This window comes from Lampetra planeri, unplaced genomic scaffold, assembly GCF_965212315.1.
Source record: "Lampetra planeri unplaced genomic scaffold, kcLamPlan1.2.h2 scaffold_2093, whole genome shotgun sequence".
NCBI lineage: Eukaryota > Metazoa > Chordata > Hyperoartia > Petromyzontiformes > Petromyzontidae > Lampetra > Lampetra planeri.
This window is the reverse complement of record NW_027614854.1, coordinates 273-20,404: the sequence shown is the minus strand read 5'-3', so window position 1 is coordinate 20,404 and position 20,132 is coordinate 273. Positions and strand designations below refer to the sequence as shown.

The window sequence follows — 20,132 nt, the reverse complement described above, 5'->3', positions numbered from 1 at the left end:
ATCGCCATCTACGTGGTGCACCAGGTGAGCGTCGCGTGCACAGCATCAACATCATCACCATCACCATCATCAACATCATCACCGTCAACACCATCGCCATCTACGTAGTGCACCAGGTGAGCGTCGCGTGCACAGCATCGTCATCATCGCCGTCACCAACACCATCATCATCATCACCGTCATCATCATCATCACCATCATCACCATCATCACCATCATCACCATCATCATCATCACAGTCAACACCATCGCCATCTACGTGGTGCACCAGGTGAGCGTCGCGTGCACAGCATCAACATCATCGCCGTCACCAACACCATCATCACCAACACCATCATCACCATCATCATCATCATCACCGTCAACACCATCGCCATCTACGTGGTGCACCAGGTGAGCGTCGCGTGCACAGCATCAACATCATCGCCGTCGACACCATCATCAACATCAACATCATCAACGTCGTCACCATCAACACCATCACCATCTACGTGGTGCACCAGGTGAGCGTCGCGTGCACAGCATCAACATTATCACCGTCAACGTCGTCAACATCATCAACGTCGTCATCATCACCATCACCATCAACACCATCACCATCAACACCATCAACACCATCACCGTCGTCAACATCAATACCGTCGACATCATGGTCATTGACGTTCATTCTCTCACCCCCAGCTAGTTCTGAGAGCACCGTAACATCAACACCATCACCATCATCACCACCACCACCATCATCACCATCAACACCATCAACACCATCACCGTCGTCAACATCAATACCGTCAACATCATGGTCGTCGACGTTCATTCTCTCACCCCCAGCTCGCTCCTGGAGCACCGTAACATCAACATCATCACCATCATCACCATCATCAACACCATCACCATCATCAACATCACCACCAACACCATCATCACCATCAACACCACCATCACCACCATCACCTTCATCACCACCAACACCAACACCATCACCATCAACACCATCATCACCATCAACGTCCCCAACATCAACTCATCACCATCATCACCACCAACACCATCATCAACACCATCACCATCATCATCAACATCATCACCATCAACACCATCACCATCAACACCACCATCACCACCATCATCAACACCATCAACACCACCATCACCGTCGTCAACATCATGGTCGTCAACGTTCATTCTCTCCCCCCCCCCCCGCCCCCTCTCCCCTCTCCCCCATAGGCCGGCAACGAGACGTTCAACCGCGCCAAGCTCATGAACGTGGGCTTCCGCGAGGCGATGGCGGACGACGAGTGGAGCTGCGTCTTCTACCACGACGTGGACCTGGTGCCCGAGAACGACCACAATAGCTACACGTGCGACACCAACCCCAAACACGTGTCCGCCGCCATGGACAAGTTCAAGTACAGGTACGGGCGGGGTGGAGGGGGGGGCGGGGGGGGGGTGTGGGGGGGGTGTGGAGGGGGTGTGGAGGGGTGTGGAGGGGGGGATTGGGGGGGGGGGTGTGGGGGGGGATTGGGGGGGGGTGTGGGGGGGGTGTGGAGGGGGGGGTGTGGTGGGTGGGGTGTGGAGGGGTGTGGAGGGGTGTGGAGGGGGGGATTGGGGGGGGGGTGTGGGGGGGGATTGGGGGGGGGTGTGGGGGGGGTGTGGAGGGGGGGGTGTGGGTGGGGTGTGGAGGGGTGTGGAGGGGTGTGGGGGGGAGGGTGGGGGTGGGTGGGGGGAGGAGGTCGGGGCGGGGTGGGGTTGGGTGGGGGGGGGTCGGGGCGTTGGCTGGAGGTGTCTGCAGGGTGAAGGTTTGTCCAGGAGAGGGCAGCAGAACAACAGTTGTTCTGAAGGTGCGCACCGCAGAGGTCGCAACCAGGGTACCCGATACCCGTACCCTACCCGATACCCGTACCCGTACCCGGCCGGGTACGGGTACGGGTACCCGTTTGCGACCCTGGTGCGGCCGGGTACGGGTACGGGTAGGCCGTGAGTCACCGGTGAGTCGCCGTTTGTCACTCAATTTCCCAACGTCTTGTCTCTTCTCACGATTCAAGTTCCTAGAATCAACCCACCCGCGCCTGCAACATGGCTTCATCCCAGAGGTCGCAATCGGGTACCCGATACCCGTACCTGGCCGGGTACGGGTAGGGTACGGGTACGGCCGGGTACGGCCGGGTACGGGTAGGGTATGGCCGGGTACGGGTAGGGTACGGCCGGGTACGGGTACCCGTATGCGACCCTGGTGCGGCCGGGTACGGGGAAATTTACGCGCGATGTCGATGCTTAAATGTGGAGGGAAAAAACGGAGGACCCGGAGAAAAATCCATGCGGCCACGGGAGACACGCAAATTCCAAAAAGGGTGTCGAGCCCACGACCTCCTGTGTACCAGGCGAGGTAGTCAACATCTCCTAGCCACCGTGATGATGACAGAGAGAGAGAGACACGCAAACTCCAAATATACAGCAGCAGGCGTCGTCAGGGTCGGGATCAAACCCACGACCTCCTGCACACCAGGCGAGGTAGTTAACATCTCCTAGCCACCGTGATGATGATGATGAGAGAGAGAGACACACAAACTCCAAATATACAGCAGGCGTCGTCAAGGTCGGAATCGAATCCACGACCTCCTGTACACCAGGCGAGGTAGTTAACATCTCTTAGCCACCGTGATGATGATGAGAGAGAGAGAGACACGCAAACTCCAAATATACAGCAGGCGTCGTCAGGGTCGGGATCGAATCCATGACCTCCTGTAGACCAGGCGAGGTAGTCAACATCTCCTAGCCACCGTGATGATGATGAGAGAGAGAGAGACACGCAAACTCCAAATATACAGCAGCAGGCGTCAGGGTCGGGATGGAACCCACGACCTCCTGTACACCAGGCGAGGTAGTCAACATCTCCTAGCCACCGTGATGATGATGATGAGAGAGAGAGACACGCAAACTCCAAAATACAGCAGGCGTCAGGGTCGGGATGGAACCCACGACCTCCTGTACACCGGGCGAGGTAGTCAACATCTCCTAGCCACCGCTGTCCAGAGGCGCAGCTGCTTGAGGCAGTACAGCAAGCGGGTTCCTGTAGGTTTCACGGCGGCCTCTGGGGGTGCATCAGACGGTGACCTGGCGCGTCCACCATAATTAACGCAGTTTGTTTTCGCGTGTTGCGATGTTAATGAGCAAATAAACCAAGCACATTAACGTTGTTGTTGTTGTTGTTGTTATTGACGTGAAACTTGTTGACTTGTTGTTTGTCTTTCTGTGCACTACTGGCAACGCAGCAGCATCAAAATCACACGTTTTCTATGCATGTATGTAGCATCCCGTGTGTTTCCAGTGTGTGTGTGTGTGCCCCATGTGTTACGCGTGTATCTTGTACGTTGAACTTCGGACCGTACGTAGCCGACCTTGGGGGGGGTGGGAGCGGTGGTGCAGCGATACCCGCTCACGGCCACCACCAACACTCCGTGGCAGCGGTTATCTGAACCGGTCCCGGGGCCCCTCCCCTAGGTCGACTCAACCTCAAATGAGTACCCGGTGCGGTGTGTAGTAAACGTCACCACCGGGGAGGGGCGTGGTGCTGGCCACCCACCCCCTCGTGCGCCGTGCCGGCCTTCGTGGGTGTGCTTCAGGCTAACGGCGCTTGCCTCTGTCACGGCTGTGCGGGGGGGGGATCTTTGTGGTGTCTGTAGTGCGGTGTCCCGCTGTGTTTCCTGCAGACTGCCGTATCTGCGGTATTTTGGCGGCGTGTCAGCGCTCAGCCCTGAGCACTACCTCAAGATGAACGGCTTCCCCAACACCTACTGGGGCTGGGGAGGGGAGGATGACGACATCGCACACCGGTGAGACCACGCCCGCCCGCTCACCCACCCGCTCGCCCGCTCACCCGCCCGCTCACCCCGTCCGCTCACCCGTCCGCTTACCGGCTCGCTCACCCGCCTGCTTGCCCGCTCGCTCAACTCCCGCTAACTCGCCCGCTCACCCGCCCGCTTGCTCGCTCGTCCGCTAACCCGACCACTCACCCGCCCCCGCTCGCCCGCCCGCTTGCCCGCTCGCCCCGCTCACCCCGCCCGCTCGCCCCGCTCACCCGCCTGCTTGCCCGCTCGCCTGCTATTCCGTCTGCTCGCCCGCCTGCTTGCCCGCTCGCCCCGCTCACCCGCCCGCTCGCCCGCCCGCCCGCTCACCCGCCTGCTTGCCCGCTCGCCTGCTAATCCGTCTGCTCGCCCGCCTGCTTGCCCGCTCGCCCGCTCACCCGCCCGCTCGCCCGCCCGCTCACCCGCCTGCTTGCCCGCTCGCCTGCTAATCCGTCTGCTCGCCCGCCTGCTTGCCCTGCTCGCTCGCCCAGTCATCCGCTTGGGGTGGGGAGGACGATGATATCGCCCACTCGCTCTCTCCCGCCCACTCTCACTCGCTCACCCGCCCACCTCGCTCACCCGCCCAACTCGCTCACCCCCGCCCACTCTCACTCGCTCACCGCCCCCACTCACTCGCTCACCCGCCCACTCTCTCTTGCTCTCCCTCTCACTCTCACTCGCTCACCCGCCCACTCTCACTCGCCTCTCCCCTCTCACTTGCTCTCCCACCCGACCCACCCACTCACTCGCTCTCCCATTCACTCACTCGCTTGCCCGTTCACTCGCTCTCCCACCTACCCACTCACTCGCTTGCCCGCTCACTCGCTCTCCCCACCTACCCACTCACTCGCTTGCCCGCTCACTCGCTCTCCCGCCCCCACCCACTCACTCGCTTGCCCGCTCACTCGCTCTCCCGCCCACCCACTCACTCGCTTGCCCCCGCTCACTCACTCTCCCACCAACCCACTCACTCGATTGCCCGCTCACTCACTCTCCCACCTACCCACTCACTCGATTGCCCCGCTCACTCACTCTCCCACCTACCCACTCACTCGCTTGCCCGCTCACTCACTCTCCCCACCGACCCGCCCACTCACTTGCTCTCCCTCTCACTCTGCCTCTCACTTGCTCTCCCACCCACCCACTTGCTCTCCCCGCCCACCCTCACTCGCTCTGCCTCTCACTCGCTCTCCCACCTACCCACTCACTCGCTTGCCCCGCTCACCTCGCTCTCCCGCCCACCCACTCACTCGCTTGCCCGCTCCACTCGCTCTCCCCACCCACCCACTCACTCGCTCGCCCGCTCACTCGCTCTCCCGCCCACCCACTCATTCGCCCGCCCGCCCGCCCTCCCCGTTGCATGTCTGCGTGCGGGTGGGTCGCCGGCCACGCTGAGCGGGAAGCGTTTTCCCTCCCCGGTCCCCGTCGCCCGCCCCCCGCAGGGTGACCCTGGCCAAGATGAAGATCGTGAGGCCTCCAATGAGCGTCGCCCGCTACAAGATGGTGAAGCACCGTGCAGACCAGGGCAACGAGGAGAACCCGCACAGGTGCCACACAACCACAACAACCACAACCACCACAGCTACCACAACAATAACCACAATAACTACCACAACATCAACCACAACCACCACAACAACCACCACAACAACCACCACAACAACAACCACAACAACAACCACAACAATCACCACAACAACAACCACAACAACAACCACTACAACTACCACAACAACAACAACCACAACAACAACCACTACAACTACCACAACAACAACAACCACTACAACTACCACAACAACAACAACCACAACAACAACCACAACCACCACAACAATCACCACAACAACAACCACTACAACAACCACTACAACTACCACAACAACAACAACCACAACAACAACCACCACTACAACAACCACCACCACAACAACCACAACAGTGCCCACAACAACTACCACAACAACCACCATAACCACAACAACAACCACCACAACAATAACCACAACAACCACAACAACCACCACAACAATCACCACAACAATCACCACAACAACCACAACCACCACAACAATCACCACAACAACCACCACAACAACCACCACCACAACAACCACAACAACTACCACAACAACCACCACAACAACAACCACAACCACCACAACAACCACCACAACAATCACAACAACCACAACGGTGCCCGCAACAACTATGGTGACAGCCACAACCACTGCTCCAATACCACCCATCCACCCACCTACTCACAACCACCACAACAACCACCACAACAACCACCACAACAACCACCACAACAACCACCACAACAACCACCACAACAACCACCACAACAACCACCACAACAACCACCACAACAACCATCACAACAACCACAACCACCACAACAACCACCACAACAACCACCACAACAACCACCACAACAACCACCACAACAACCACCACAACAACCACCACAACAAACCAGAACCACAGCGACGAACCCAGCCAACCCCTCCGCTCGACTCACGACCCCGCGACCTGTGACCTCTCCACCCCCCCCCCTCTCTCCGTTGAACCCCGTGACCCCGCCCCTCCCCACAGGTTCACGTTGCTAGCGCACACGCGTCGCATGTGGAACATGGACGGCATGAACACGCTGTCGTACCGCCTGCTGTCGCGCGCCGCGCTCGCCGCTCTACACCAACATCACTGTCGACATCGGCAAGGAGAAGCAGTAACCGTAGCGACAGCAACCGCAGCGGTGACCGCCGGCCCGGGGGAGAGACTTTGGGCGCGGACGATCCGGCAGGGTTTTAACCGTACCGAACCGGCAAACCCTGCCGCTAAACCGCTGAGCTTCGAACCGTGTGCGGCTGTGAGATGCGTCTTGCTGAAGCGCTAACCCCCCCACCAAGCGTGAGCTTGAGCCGTGCGTGCCGAGTTCGCTCCGTCAAACGCCGCCGCTCAACACGATCACTAAACCTCATAGCTAAACCCTCGCTGCTCAACCTCATAGTTAAACCCTGCCGCTTAACCCAATCACTAAACCTCATAGCTAAACCCTCGCCACTAAACCTCATAGCTAAACCCTCACCGCTCAACCTCATAGCTAATCCCTCGCCACTAAACCCTCGCCACTAAACCCTCGCCGCTAAACCTCATAGCTAAACCCTCTCCGCTCAACCCTGCCGCTAAACCCTACCGCTAAACCCAGCCGCTAAACCTCATAGCTAAACCTCATAGCTCAACCCTGCCGCTAAACCCTACCGCTAAACCCAGCCGCTAAACCTCATAGCTAAACCCTCGCCACTAAACCCTACCGCTAAACCCAATCACTAAACCTCATAGCTAAACCCTCGCCACTAAACCCTACCGCTAAACCCAATCACTTAACCTCATAGCTAAACCCTGCCGCTAAACTCTACCGCTAAACTCAATCACTAAACACAACCGCTAGAACTGACTGCTAAACCTTCGCCGCTAAATTCTACCGCTAAATCCTATCACTAAACCTCGTAGCTAGACCCTACCGCTAAATCCTATCACTAAACCTCGTAGCTAAATCCTACCGCTAAATCCTATCACTAAACCTCGTAGCTAAACCCTACCGCTAAATCCTATCACTAAACCTCGTAGCTAAATCCTACCTCTAAATCCTATCACTAAACCTCGTAGCTAGACCCTACCGCTAAATCCTATCACTAAACCTCGTAGCTAAATCCTACCGCTAAATCCTATCACTAAACCTCGTAGCTAAATCCTACCGCTAAATCCTATCACTAAACCTCGTAGCTAAATCCTACCGCTAAATCCTATCACTAAACCTCGTAGCTAAATCCTACCGCTAAATCCTATCACTAAACCTTGTAGCTAAATCCTACCGCTAAATCCTATCACTAAACCTCGTAGCTAAATCCTACCGCTAAATCCTATCACTAAACCTCGTAGCTAGACTCTACCGCTAAATCCCATCACTAAACCTCGTAGCTAAACCCTACCGCTAAATCCTATCACTAAACCTCGTAGCTAAATCCTACCGCTAAATCCTATCACTAAACCTCGTAGCTAAATCCTACCGCTAAATCCTATCACTAAACCTCGTAGCTAAATCCTACCGCTAAATCCTATCACTAAACCTCGTAGCTAGACCCTACCGCTAAATCCTATCACTAAACCTCGTAGCTAAATCCTACCGCTAAATCCCATCACTAAACCTCGTAGCTAAACCCTACCGCTAAATCCTATCACTAAACCTCGTAGCTAAACCCTACCGCTAAATCCTATCACTAAACCTCGTAGCTAAATCTTACCGCTAAATCCTATCACTAAACCTCGTAGCTAAATCCTACCGCTAAATCCTATCACTAAATCTCGTAGCTAGACCCTACCGCTAAACCAAACCAAGCACTAAATCCTACAGCTAAACCGCAACGCTATACCGTGTTGCTAAACCCCACCGTGAAACTCTGCCCATGAACCCGAACCCCTAACCGCACACTGCGGAAGCCTGGATTGCTAGACGATAACACTAAAATCACGCCCACAAAACCTAGAGCTGTAGACACAGACATAGAGAGAGACACGCAGAGAGAGAGAGACAGAGAGAGAGAGAGACAGAGACATAGAGAGAGACACGCAGAGAGAGAGAGACAGAGAGAGAGAGAGACAGACACAGAGAGACACGCAGAGAGAGAGACACAGAGACAGACACAGAGAGAGACTGAGACAGACAGACAGAGACACGCACCGCAAACTCGATGCACTAAGAGGAGGGGGTGAGTGGGATGTAGGGGGGGGGGTGAGCGGGGGTGGGGGGGTGAGCGGGGGTAGGGGGGTGGGGGGTAGGGGGGGGCGGGTGGTGGGGGGGGGGCGGGTGGTGGGGGGGGGGGCGGGTGGTGGGGGGGGGGTAAGTTTTTTGTAAACACACGATCACCGCTCTCCCGATCGGCGCACAAATATTTATTTATTTATTAGCGATTTCAAACTAAGCTTCAAGGCACTTTGTTCACAGTGAGATGCTTGCTCAGCGATGCAAGCTTCGAGAGAGAAGGGTACTAATGTGTCTGTGTGTGTGTAATGGGTTCCGGTAACTTCTTTATTACAATACAACACTCCCAACAATCCTGATACTCTGTTACAGCCTAGGCACACAGCCTAGGTACACAGCCTAGGTACACAGCCTAGGTACACAGCCTAGGTACACAGCCTAGCGACACAGCCTAGGTACACAGCCTAGGTACACAGCCTAGCGACACAGCCTAGCGACACAGCCTAGGTACACAGCCTAGGTACACAGCCTAGCGACACAGCCTAGCGACACAGCCTAGCGACAGAGCCTAGCGACACAGCCTAGCGACACAGCCTAGGTACACAGCCTAGGTACACAGCCTAGGTACACAGCCTAGGTACACAGCCTAGGTACACAGCCTAGGTACACAGCCTAGGCACACAGCCTAGATACACAGCCTAGGTACACAGCCTAGGTACACAGCCTAGGTACACAGCCTAGGTACACAGCCTAGGTACACAGCCTAGGTACACTACTCTGGCTACGCTCTGGGGTCCTCAGGCTACAACTACCCTAGGGGAGGCTACCCAACCCAACCCAGCCAAGGTGCGGGTCTGGACTCTGGCTTCCTCGGAACTCGCCCTCACAAGGACGTAGAGCCGGGAGTCCCAGAGTCCCACCACTGGCCCTCACAGCGTCCCGGCCCTTACAAGGACAAGCGGGGTGAGGGGGTCCAGGGTCCTAAGCTGGCTGGTCTTGGGTCTTGAGCTGCAACTGGCCCCCGATTGGCCAGGGAGCTGCCCTTTTATGCCTCGTCCCCAACGAGAGGTGGGGTTGTGTGTGCCCCCAGATCTCCCACAGAGGACACACAGCCCCCCCCCATTGGTGGCGCCAAGGGGCTTAACTGTCTGGGGTCCCAGAGCCCCCAACAGCCCCTCCCCTCTTATGGCACTACATGTGTGTGTGTGTGTGTGCCCTGTCTACTGCATCTCGGTCAGTCGACCCGTGGCACCTGCTGGGTCTGCCCCGTGACCTCCTCCTGCCAGCGGGCGTTCGACACTTCACGTGGTAGCCTCAAGGTGCACTTGGCCTGGCACAAGCGTCGTGGTGACGTCACCGCCACTTAGTGGCGAATGGCGGTTGTTGTTGTTGTCTACTGCAGCGGTACACACACTTTTTGGCACCACGGGACCAGTTTCATGGAGAGGGGTGGGGTCATCATTGGGTCTTTTTCCCCCTCTTCAAAGAAGCTCTCCGGCAAATTTTTTTTTTACTCATTTCGGGTCAGCAGCTTTGTGGGCTTAACACAACGGGGGTTGGGAGGGGGACCCCTGCTGTGTAGAGAGGGGAGCGGTGGTGCAGCGGTTTGCTCGCTGGGCTACGAGCCCGTCTGTCCCGCGCTCGATTCGCCGCTCACGATAAAAAATGTGTTTTTTTTGTTCCTGGGTACGAAGCGTTCGTTCCTAATTGTTTATGCCTCAAACGTACAGAAGGTGGCGATTGTTTCCCACAAACGTTGCTTTTGTTACCAGGACACGAGCAAATTTAGTTTTAACACTGCCTAACAAACGTGTGTTTTTGTTCCTGGGTACGAAGTGTTCGTTTCTAATTGTTTATGCCTCAAACGTACAGAAAATGGCGATTGTTTCCCACAAACTTTGCTTGTGTAACCAGCAGAGGTGTGGACTCGAGTCATGTGACTTGGACTCGAGTCAGACTCGAGTCATGAATTTGATGACTTGCGACTCGACTTGGACTTGCATAACAATGACTTTGTCCCACCTATGAGATGTGGACTCGAGTCATGTGACTTGGACTCGAGTCAGACTCGAGTCATGAATTTGATGACTTGCGACTCGACTTGGACTTGCATAACAATGACTTTGTCCCACCTATGAGATGTGGACTCGAGTCATGTGACTTGGACTCGAGTCAGACTCGAGTCATGAATTTGATGACTTGCGACTCGACTTGGACTTGCATAACAATGACTTTGTCCCACCTATGAGATGTGGACTCGAGTCATGTGACTTGGACTCGAGTCAGACTCGAGTCATGAATTTGATGACTTGCGACTCGACTTGGACTTGCATAACAATGACTTTGTCCCACCTATGAGATGTGGACTCGAGTCATGTGACTTGGACTCGAGTCAGACTCGAGTCATGAATTTGATGACTTGCGACTCGACTTGGACTTGCATAACAATGACTTTGTCCCACCTATGAGATGTGGACTCGAGTCATGTGACTTGGACTCGAGTCAGACTCGAGTCATGAATTTGATGACTTGCGACTCGACTTGGACTTGCATAACAATGACTTTGTCCCACCTATGAGATGTGGACTCGAGTCATGTGACTTGGACTCGAGTCAGACTCGAGTCATGAATTTGATGACTTGCGACTCGACTTGGACTTGCATAACAATGACTTTGTCCCACCTATGAGATGTGGACTCGAGTCATGTGACTTGGACTCGAGTCAGACTCGAGTCATGAATTTGATGACTTGCGACTCGACTTGGACTTGCATAACAATGACTTTGTCCCACCTATGAGATGTGGACTCGAGTCATGTGACTTGGACTCGAGTCAGACTCGAGTCATGAATTTGATGACTTGCGACTCGACTTGGACTTGCATAACAATGACTTTGTCCCACCTATGAGATGTGGACTCGAGTCATGTGACTTGGACTCGAGTCAGACTCGAGTCATGAATTTGATGACTTGCGACTCGACTTGGACTTGCATAACAATGACTTTGTCCCACCTCTGGTAACCAGGACACAAAAGCAAAGTTAATGATCCACTCCATTAGTACTAACACTGCCTAACAAACCTGTGTTTTTGTTACTGGGTACGAAGTGTTATTTCCTAATTGTTTATGCCTCAAACGTACAGAAAATGTTTTTTTCCCCACAAACTTTGCTTTCATAACCAGGACAGTGACATTTTGAACTGTGCTTATTGTCAATGAGGAAACGCGGTGTGCATTTGTGTCATTCCTTCACTTTTTTTTTTCGATTTAAAGCTTCTTTCGGGACTGCAGCAGGGATTCGTCTTCTTGGTTCTTTCGGTAAAGTCATCACGTAGAAGGGAAATAATAAAATAATAAAAATAAAACATAATAAAATCATATTTTATTATTTTATTTTAATAAAATAATACAAATATTACATAATAAAATAATATTAATTAATATTAAAATAATAAAAGCAAAACATAATAAAATAATATTTCATTATTTTATTTTAATAAAGTAATAAAAATATTTTATAAAAATGAAACATAATAAAATTATATTTAAATATTTTATGTTTTATTTTTATTATTTTATTAATATTATTTTATTATGTTTTATTTCTATTATTTTATTATTTCCCTTCCACGTGACTTTACCGAAAGAACCAAGAAGATCATTCCTTCCCGTAAAGTGTTGGTCACAAATGCCAAGTTTCTGGGGCACAATCGCCACTTGCAAAAATTTTGAGGCATCAACAATTAGAAATTAAAACTTTACCATCCAGGAACAACAATCGTGTTACATCCTGTTACCTGGAGCGCCTCCCCTAGGTCGACTCAGCCTCGAATGAGAACCCGGTGCGGTGTGTGTGGTGATGCAACTCCTAACTTACTAACAAGTCCTCGCTCACTAACAACTCTTATCATTTTTCATTGCCAGAAGGGTTGACCCCCCCCCCCTCTCTACCTGAAAATCCTGGCTCCGCCATCGCTCACAGCGCGTGTCCCCAACAGCCTGTTACAGCTTCTTGGTTCTTTCGGTAAAGTCACGTAGAAGGGAAATAATAAAATAATAAAGATAAAACATAATAAAATACAATTCTCACGACGTTTCGGCCACAACGCAAGCAGCCGTCCTCAGGTGAAGAACAGGTCTGTCGGGAAGACAGCGTCTGAACACTCAGACGTTGTCTTTCCGACAGGCCTGTTCATTCAGACGCTGTCTTTCCGACAGACCTGTTCATTCAGACGCTGTCTTTCCGACAGACCTGTTCATTCAGACGCTGTCTTTCCGACAGACCTGTTCATTCAAACGCTGTCTTTCCGACAGACCTGTTCATTCAAACGCTGTCTTTCCGACAGGCCTGTTCATTCAGACGCTGTCTTTCCGACAGACCTGTTCATTCAGACGCTGTCTTTCCGACAGACCTGTTCATTCAGACGCTGTCTTTCCGACAGACCTGTTCATTCAAACGCTGTCTTTCCGACAGGCCTGTTCATTCAGACGCTGTCTTTCCGACAGACCTGTTCATTCAGACGCTGTCTTTCCGACAGACCTGTTCATTCAGACGCTGTCTTTCCGACAGACCTGTTCATTCAGACGCTGTCTTTCCGACAGACCTGTTCATTCAGACGCTGTCTTTCCGACAGACCTGTTCATTCAAACGCTGTCTTTCCGACAGACCTGTTCATTCAAACGCTGTCTTTCCGACAGGCCTGTTCATTCAGACGCTGTCTTTCCGACAGACCTGTTCATTCAGACGCTGTCTTTCCGACAGACCTGTTCATTCAGACGCTGTCTTTCCGACAGACCTGTTCATTCAAACGCTGTCTTTCCGACAGACCTGTTCATTCAAACGCTGTCTTTCCGACAGGCCTGTTCATTCAGACGCTGTCTTTCCGACAGACCTGTTCATTCAGACGCTGTCTTTCCGACAGACCTGTTCATTCAGACGCTGTCTTTCCGACAGACCTGTTCATTCAGACGCTGTCTTTCCGACAGACCTGTTATTCACCTGAGGGACAGCTGCTTGCGTTGTGGCCGAAACGTCGTGAGAATTATTTTATTATGTTTTATTTTTATTATTTTATTACTTCCCTTCTACGTGACTTTACCGAAAGAACCAAGAAGATGAATCCCTGCAGTCACGAAAGAAGCTTTCAATCGAAGCCTGTTACAGCTCTACGGAGGGGGTGGATCTTTGTCTGTGTATATATATCTATAGAGAGAGAGAGAGACGTATATGTATATAGTTTGTTAAATTGAATCGCAGCTGGTGGCGGTGGGGGGAGGGTTGGGTTCGAATCCAGTGGTTCGGATGCGGCGAGTGCTTTGCTCGACCCATCATCATCGCTTCTCGGGGGTCGCTAAATCGAGTACCGATTTGCCGGTTTTTGACTCGCCCGCCCCTCCCCACTCTCCTTGCCCCCCCAGCGTCATGGGAATGTGGAATTTACACCACCGGCGCTGCAGGGCTGTGAACTCAGAGTCTTTAATGCCGTTCCAAATGTGCCCGGTGGTAATCGCTTTTTTGTACTCTGACGACCGTCGCTTTAGTGCAGCGGCTTCTTAACCTGGAAGTGCGTCACCCTAACGTCTGGGGGTACCAGATGCCCTCTCTGAGGGTGTCAGATGCCGTCTGGGGGTGTGAGATGCCCTGTCTGGGGGTGTACCAGATGCCCTTTATGGGTGTACCAGATGCCCTTTATGGGTGTACCAGATGCCCTTTATGGGTGTACCAGATGCCCTTTATGGGGGTACCAGATGCCCTTTATGGGGGTACCAGATGCCCTTTATGGGTGTACCAGATGCCCTTTATGGGGGTACCAGATGCCCTTTATGGGGGTGTCAGATGCCCTTTATGGGGGTACCAGATGCCCTTTATGGGGGTGTCAGATGCCCTTTATGGGGGTACCAGATGCCCTTTCTGGGGGTACCAGATGCCCTGTCTGGGGGTGCGTCACGCCAACTTCTGAGGGTACCAGATGCCCTTTCTGGGGGTACCAGATGCCCTGTCTGGGGGTGCGTCACGCCAACTTCTGTGGGTGTCAGATGCCCTTTTATGGGGGGGGTTGCTTGCGAGAGACACGGCCAAATGTTTGCAATTCGAAGGTAAATCATCGAAAGCACAAATTAAAGCAAGGGGCACATACACAACTACAGCAACTTTGTTTAATCGAATCCCCGATGTATTTATTATTAATAACAACATTGTACTTTTTCTGTTAAAGATTGACAAACCAAAGGGGTTTGCAAGTTAAAGGTTAAGAACCCCACTGGATTATAGCGAGTCGCGCGTGTTGGGGCAAGTGTGTAGGCTATACGGGGAGCGGGGGAGCTTTGTCTTTGTGCCTGTGTGTGTGTGTCTCTGTGCCTCTGGGTTTGTGTGTGTTGTGTATGTGGGGGGGGAGGGGGAGGATTGGTGGTGCAGCGGTTAGCGCGCTGCGAAACCCAACCGACGATTACCGCTCACCGGCCACTGACGGAGTACAGTTATCGGAACCGTTCCCGGGGCCTCCCCTAGGTGGACTCGGCCTCAAATTGTGTAGTAAAAAGGCAGACAAAGGCGGGCGGGCGTGGTGGTGCTGGTCACCCAGCTCCACTCGCGTGCCACGGTGCCGGCCCTTCACAGGTGCTGCTGCTACTCGCTAACAGCACCTGTGTGTGTGTCTGTGTGTGTGTCTTGTGTCTTTTATGTGTGTGTATGTCTGTGTGTGTCTGTCTGTCTTTTGTGTGTGTATGTCTGACTGTGTGTGTGTCTGTGTGTCTTTTGTGTGTGTATGTCTGTGTGTGTGTACGTGTCTGTCTGCCTGTGTGTCTCTGTCTGTGTGTGTGTCTGCGTGTGTCTGTCTGTGTGTCTTTGTCTGGATGTCTTTGTGTCTGTCTGTCTGTCTGTGTGTGTGTCTGTCTGTCTGTGTGTGGTGACACTTCGGATTGCTCAGCCACGGCTAGACCCAGTTCCGGACCCTCCCCTGGGTCGACTCAGCCTTAAACGAGTACCTTCGGAGTCGTGGTTGGTTGTCGACGGTGTTGTAGCAGCGTCGCCGCCGGCGATCTGACCCTCGGGGTCGTTGGGGGGGTTTCCCCGTAGGTTAACTCGGCCTTAAATGAGTACCTGGTGCGGTGTGTGTCTGTGTGTCTGTGTCAATGTTGGCACAGTAGGGGGCACAGGTGGTGCATCAGCCAGTCATCTCAGTCAGTCGACCCGTGGCACCTGCTGGGTCTGCCCCGTGACCTCCTCCTCATGCACCTAGCCTGGCACAGCAGTCAACCCATGGCACCTGCTGGGTCTGCCCCGTGACCTCCTCCTGCCGGCGGGCGTTCGACACTTCACGTGGTAGCCTCAAGGTGCACTTGGCCTGGCACAAGCGTCGTGATGTCACCGCCACTTAGTGGCGAATGGCGGTTGTTGTTGTGTCAGTGTGTGTGTCAGTGTGTGTGTCAGTGTGTGTGTGTGTGTGCAGGGAGCGGTGGGGAGGAGGAGGGGGGGCACAGCCGGACTTTATATTTATTTATTTTGCCTTTATATCGACGTCAATAAAAGTTGTTTCCCAATCCCACCCCGGTTTCGTTTCCCATACAGACTCTGCTGAAACACAGTTTTTTATACATACACCCCAACATACACCCCAACATACACCCCAACATACACCCCAACATACACCCCAACACACACACACACCCCCCAATACATACACCCCAATACACACCCATTAACACATTCCTGCGGAGGGAGCTGGTAGGAACGTTGGGTTGCTCGGTCAATGGCCTGCAGGGGTCAACGGCCAGGGCGTGGTGTATTCCGCAAATATTGCCCGACTGTGAGGGCGGGCACAAGCCGGCGTGAGTAGGTTGAACGTTGAGTTTGATAAGGGCACCACGGGGGTGACCAGCCCCTCCACACCCTGAAGTCCACCAGAGCCTGGCGGTTTCCATTGGACCCGCAGCATTGTCCACCACCAGCCCCAGACATAGAAACACCACCAGCCCCAGGCAGCGTCCACCACCAGACCCAGGCAGTGTCCACTGCACACACCCAGACAATGTCCACCGGATCCCTGGCATTGTACACCACCAGCCCCAGGCAGCGTCCACCACCACACCCCGACATTGTCCACCAGATCCCTGGCATTGCCAACCGGTGGAGCCGCGGCATTGTTCACCATCCGCCCCAGGCAGCGTCCACCACCACCACCACCCCCAGGCATTGTCCACCACCGGATCCAGGCAGCGTCCACCGGATCCAGGCAGCGTCCACCACCACCACCCCCAGGCATTGTCCACCACCACCAGTGGTGGTGGTGGAGGGCGCTACGATTCTGGCGTGCTGATGTCGACGGTGACGTTGGTGTAGAGCTGCTCGCGCGACTTGCTCACCACCACCAGGCATTGTCCACCACCACCCCCAGGCATTGTCCACCACCACCAGTGGCGGTGGCGGTGGTGGAGGGCGCTACGATTCTGGCGTGCCGATGTCGACGGTCACGTTGGTGTAGAGCGGGCTCGCGCGACTTGCTCACCAACCACCACCCCCAGGCATTGTCCACCACCACCAGTGGCTGGGTGGCGGTGGTGGAGGGCGCTACGATTCTGGCGTGCCGATGTCGACGGTGACGTTGGTGTAGAGCGGCTCGCGCGACTTGCTGAGCAGCGTGTAGGAGCACGAGTTGAGGCCGTCACGCGGCAGCAGGCGGGCAGAGTCGCGTAGCAGCTTCATCCTGGACAACCCGGGGTAGGGGGGGTGGGGGGGGTGGTGGGGGGGGGTGGGTGGGGGGGGGTGGGGGGAGGGTGGGGGGGGTGGGGGGAGATGTGGTGAACACGAGGGGAGACGAGGAGACGCACGGGGGGCACGGGGACAGACACGTGGACACACGTGGGCGGACACACACGTGGACAGACACACACGTGGCCGGACACGTGGGCGGACACGTGGGCAGACACGTGGGCAGACACACACGTGTACAGACACACGTGTACAGACACACGTGGACACACGTGGACACATACGTGGTCACACACGTGGACACACACACACGTGGACACACACGTGGACACACACACGTGGACACACACGAGGACACACACACGTAGACGCACACGTAGACACACACACGTGGACACACACACGTAGACACACACGTAGACACACACACGTAGACACACACACGTAGACACACACACGTAGACACACACACACACGTAGACACACACACACACACGTAGACACACACACGTAGACACTACACGTGGACACGGGCACAACGCGCTGACTCTGAGGAATTCTCATCGCGCCCTTTCGCCCCGGGGCAGGGAGCGCGACGTTCACCACCCTGCTGGGGGGCGCGCGGGTAACCGGGTGGGTGAGTGGGTGGGTGGGTGAGTGGGTGAGTGGTGTGAGTGAGTGAGTGAGTGGGTGGGTGAGTGGGTGAGTGGGTGAGTGAGTGAGTGGGGTGAGTGAGTGGGTGGGGTGAGTGGGTGAGTGGGTGAGTGAGTGGGTGAGTGGGTGGGGTGGGTGAGTGGGTGAGTGAGTGGGTGAGTGAGTGGGTGGGTGAGTGGGTGAGTGGGTGGGTGGATGGGTGAGTGAGTGGGTGGGTGGGTGGGTGAGTGGGTGGGTGGGTAACCGCGGGTGGGTGAGTGGGTGGGTGAGTGGGTGGGTGGATGGGTGGGTGGATGGGTGAGTGGGGTGAGTGGGTGGGTGAGTGGGTGGGTGAGTGGGTGGGGTGAGTGGGTGGGTGAGTAGGTGGGTGAGTGGGTAGGTGGGTGAGTGGGTAGGTGGGTGAGTGGGTGGGTGAGTGGGTGAGTGGGTGAGTGAGTGGGGTGGGCGGGTGAGTGGGTGGGTGAGTGAGTCAGTGGGTGGGGTGAGTGAGTGGGTGGGTGAGTGGGTGGGTGGGTGGGTGGGTGAGTGGGTGGGTGGGGTGGGTGGGTGAGTGGGTGGGTGAGTGGGTGGGTGGGTGGATGGGTGAGTGAGTGAGTGAGTGGATGGGTGAGTGGGTGGGTGGGTAACCGGGGTGGGTGAGTGGATGGGTGGGTGAGTGGATGGGTGAGTGGATGGGTGAGTGAGTGAGTGGGTGGGTGAGTGGGTGGGTGGGTGGGGTGAGTGGGTGGGTGAGTGAGTGGGTGAGTGGGTGAGTGGGTGAGTGGGTGGGTGAGTGGGTGTGCGGGTAACCGGGTGGGTGAGTGGTTGAGTGAGTGGTTGAGTGAGTGGGTGAGTAGGTGGGTGAGTGAGTGGGTGAGTGGGTGGGTGAGTAGGTGGGTGGGTGAGTGGGTGAGTGAGTGGGTGGGTGAGTAGGTGGGTGGGTGAGTAGGTGGGTGGATGAGTGAGTGGGTGCGTGAGTGAGCGGGTGGTTGAGTGAGTGGGTGAGTGGATGAGTGAGTGGGTGAGTGAGCGGTGGGTGGGGTGGGTGAGGTGGGCGAGTGAGTGAGTGAGCGGGTGGGTGGGCGAGTGAGTGAGTGGTAAAAGTCTCTGTGTGAGTCTCTGTGTGAGTCTATGTGTCTCTGTGTGAGTCTATGGGTCTCTGTGTGAGTCTATGAGTCTCTGTGTGAGTCTATGGGTCTCTGTGTGAGTCTATGACTGCGTGAGTCTATGGGTCTCTGTGTGAGTCTATGAGTCTCTGTGTGAGTCTATGGGTCTCTGTGTGAGTCTATTACTGTGTGAGTCTATGACTGTGTGAGTCTATGGGTCTCTGTGCGAGTCTATGACTGTGTGAGTCTCTGTGTCAGCAGAGACATTTTCTTGGCAGTGGTGACGCAGCCTCTGAGCCCCTCGGGGTGGGGGGGTGGGGGGAGTCGCCGTGGGGAGGAATTCCGAACGCGATTAGTGGGGGGAGGGGGGGGGCGCCCTGGGCACACACACAGACACACACACACCACACACACACAGACACACACACCACACACACCTACACACAACGCACACACACACCACACACCACACACACCACACACACACACACCACACACACACCACACACACACTCCACACACACCACACACACACACCACACACACACCTACACCACACCTACACACACACACACCACACACACCACACACACACACACCACACACACCACACACACCACACACCCTACACACACACCACACACAGACACACCACACACACACACCCCCACACACACACACCACACACCTACCACACACACACACACCTACACACACACCTACACACACCACACACACACCACACCACTCACACACACCTACACACAGCGCACACACACACCACACACACCTACACACACACCACACACACACAGACACACACACCACACAGCGCACACACACACCACACACACACCACACACACACACACACACACCACACACAGCACACACACCTACACACACCTACACACACACCACACACACCACACACACACCACACACACACTCCACACACACCACACACACACACCACACACACACACCACACACACACCACACACACACACACACACCACACACACACACACACACCACACACACACCACACACACACAGCACTCCACGCGCCACGAACGC

General features: G+C 54.8%; 1 protein-coding gene across 1 annotated transcript; it reads left to right on the top strand.

Annotated features, from left to right (window-relative positions):
* Positions 1-412: 412 nt before the first annotated feature.
* Positions 413-16,151, top strand: LOC144740376 (beta-1,4-galactosyltransferase 3-like; the record flags this gene model as incomplete). The annotated part of the gene is made up of 6 exons (XM_078623235.1): positions 413-503; positions 1,225-1,412; positions 3,708-3,830; positions 5,285-5,389; positions 6,441-6,600; positions 15,751-16,151. Coding segments are annotated over 6 exons (670 nt in total), but the record flags the coding sequence as incomplete, so codon positions are not given.
* Between the last annotated feature and the right edge of the window lie 3,981 nt (positions 16,152-20,132).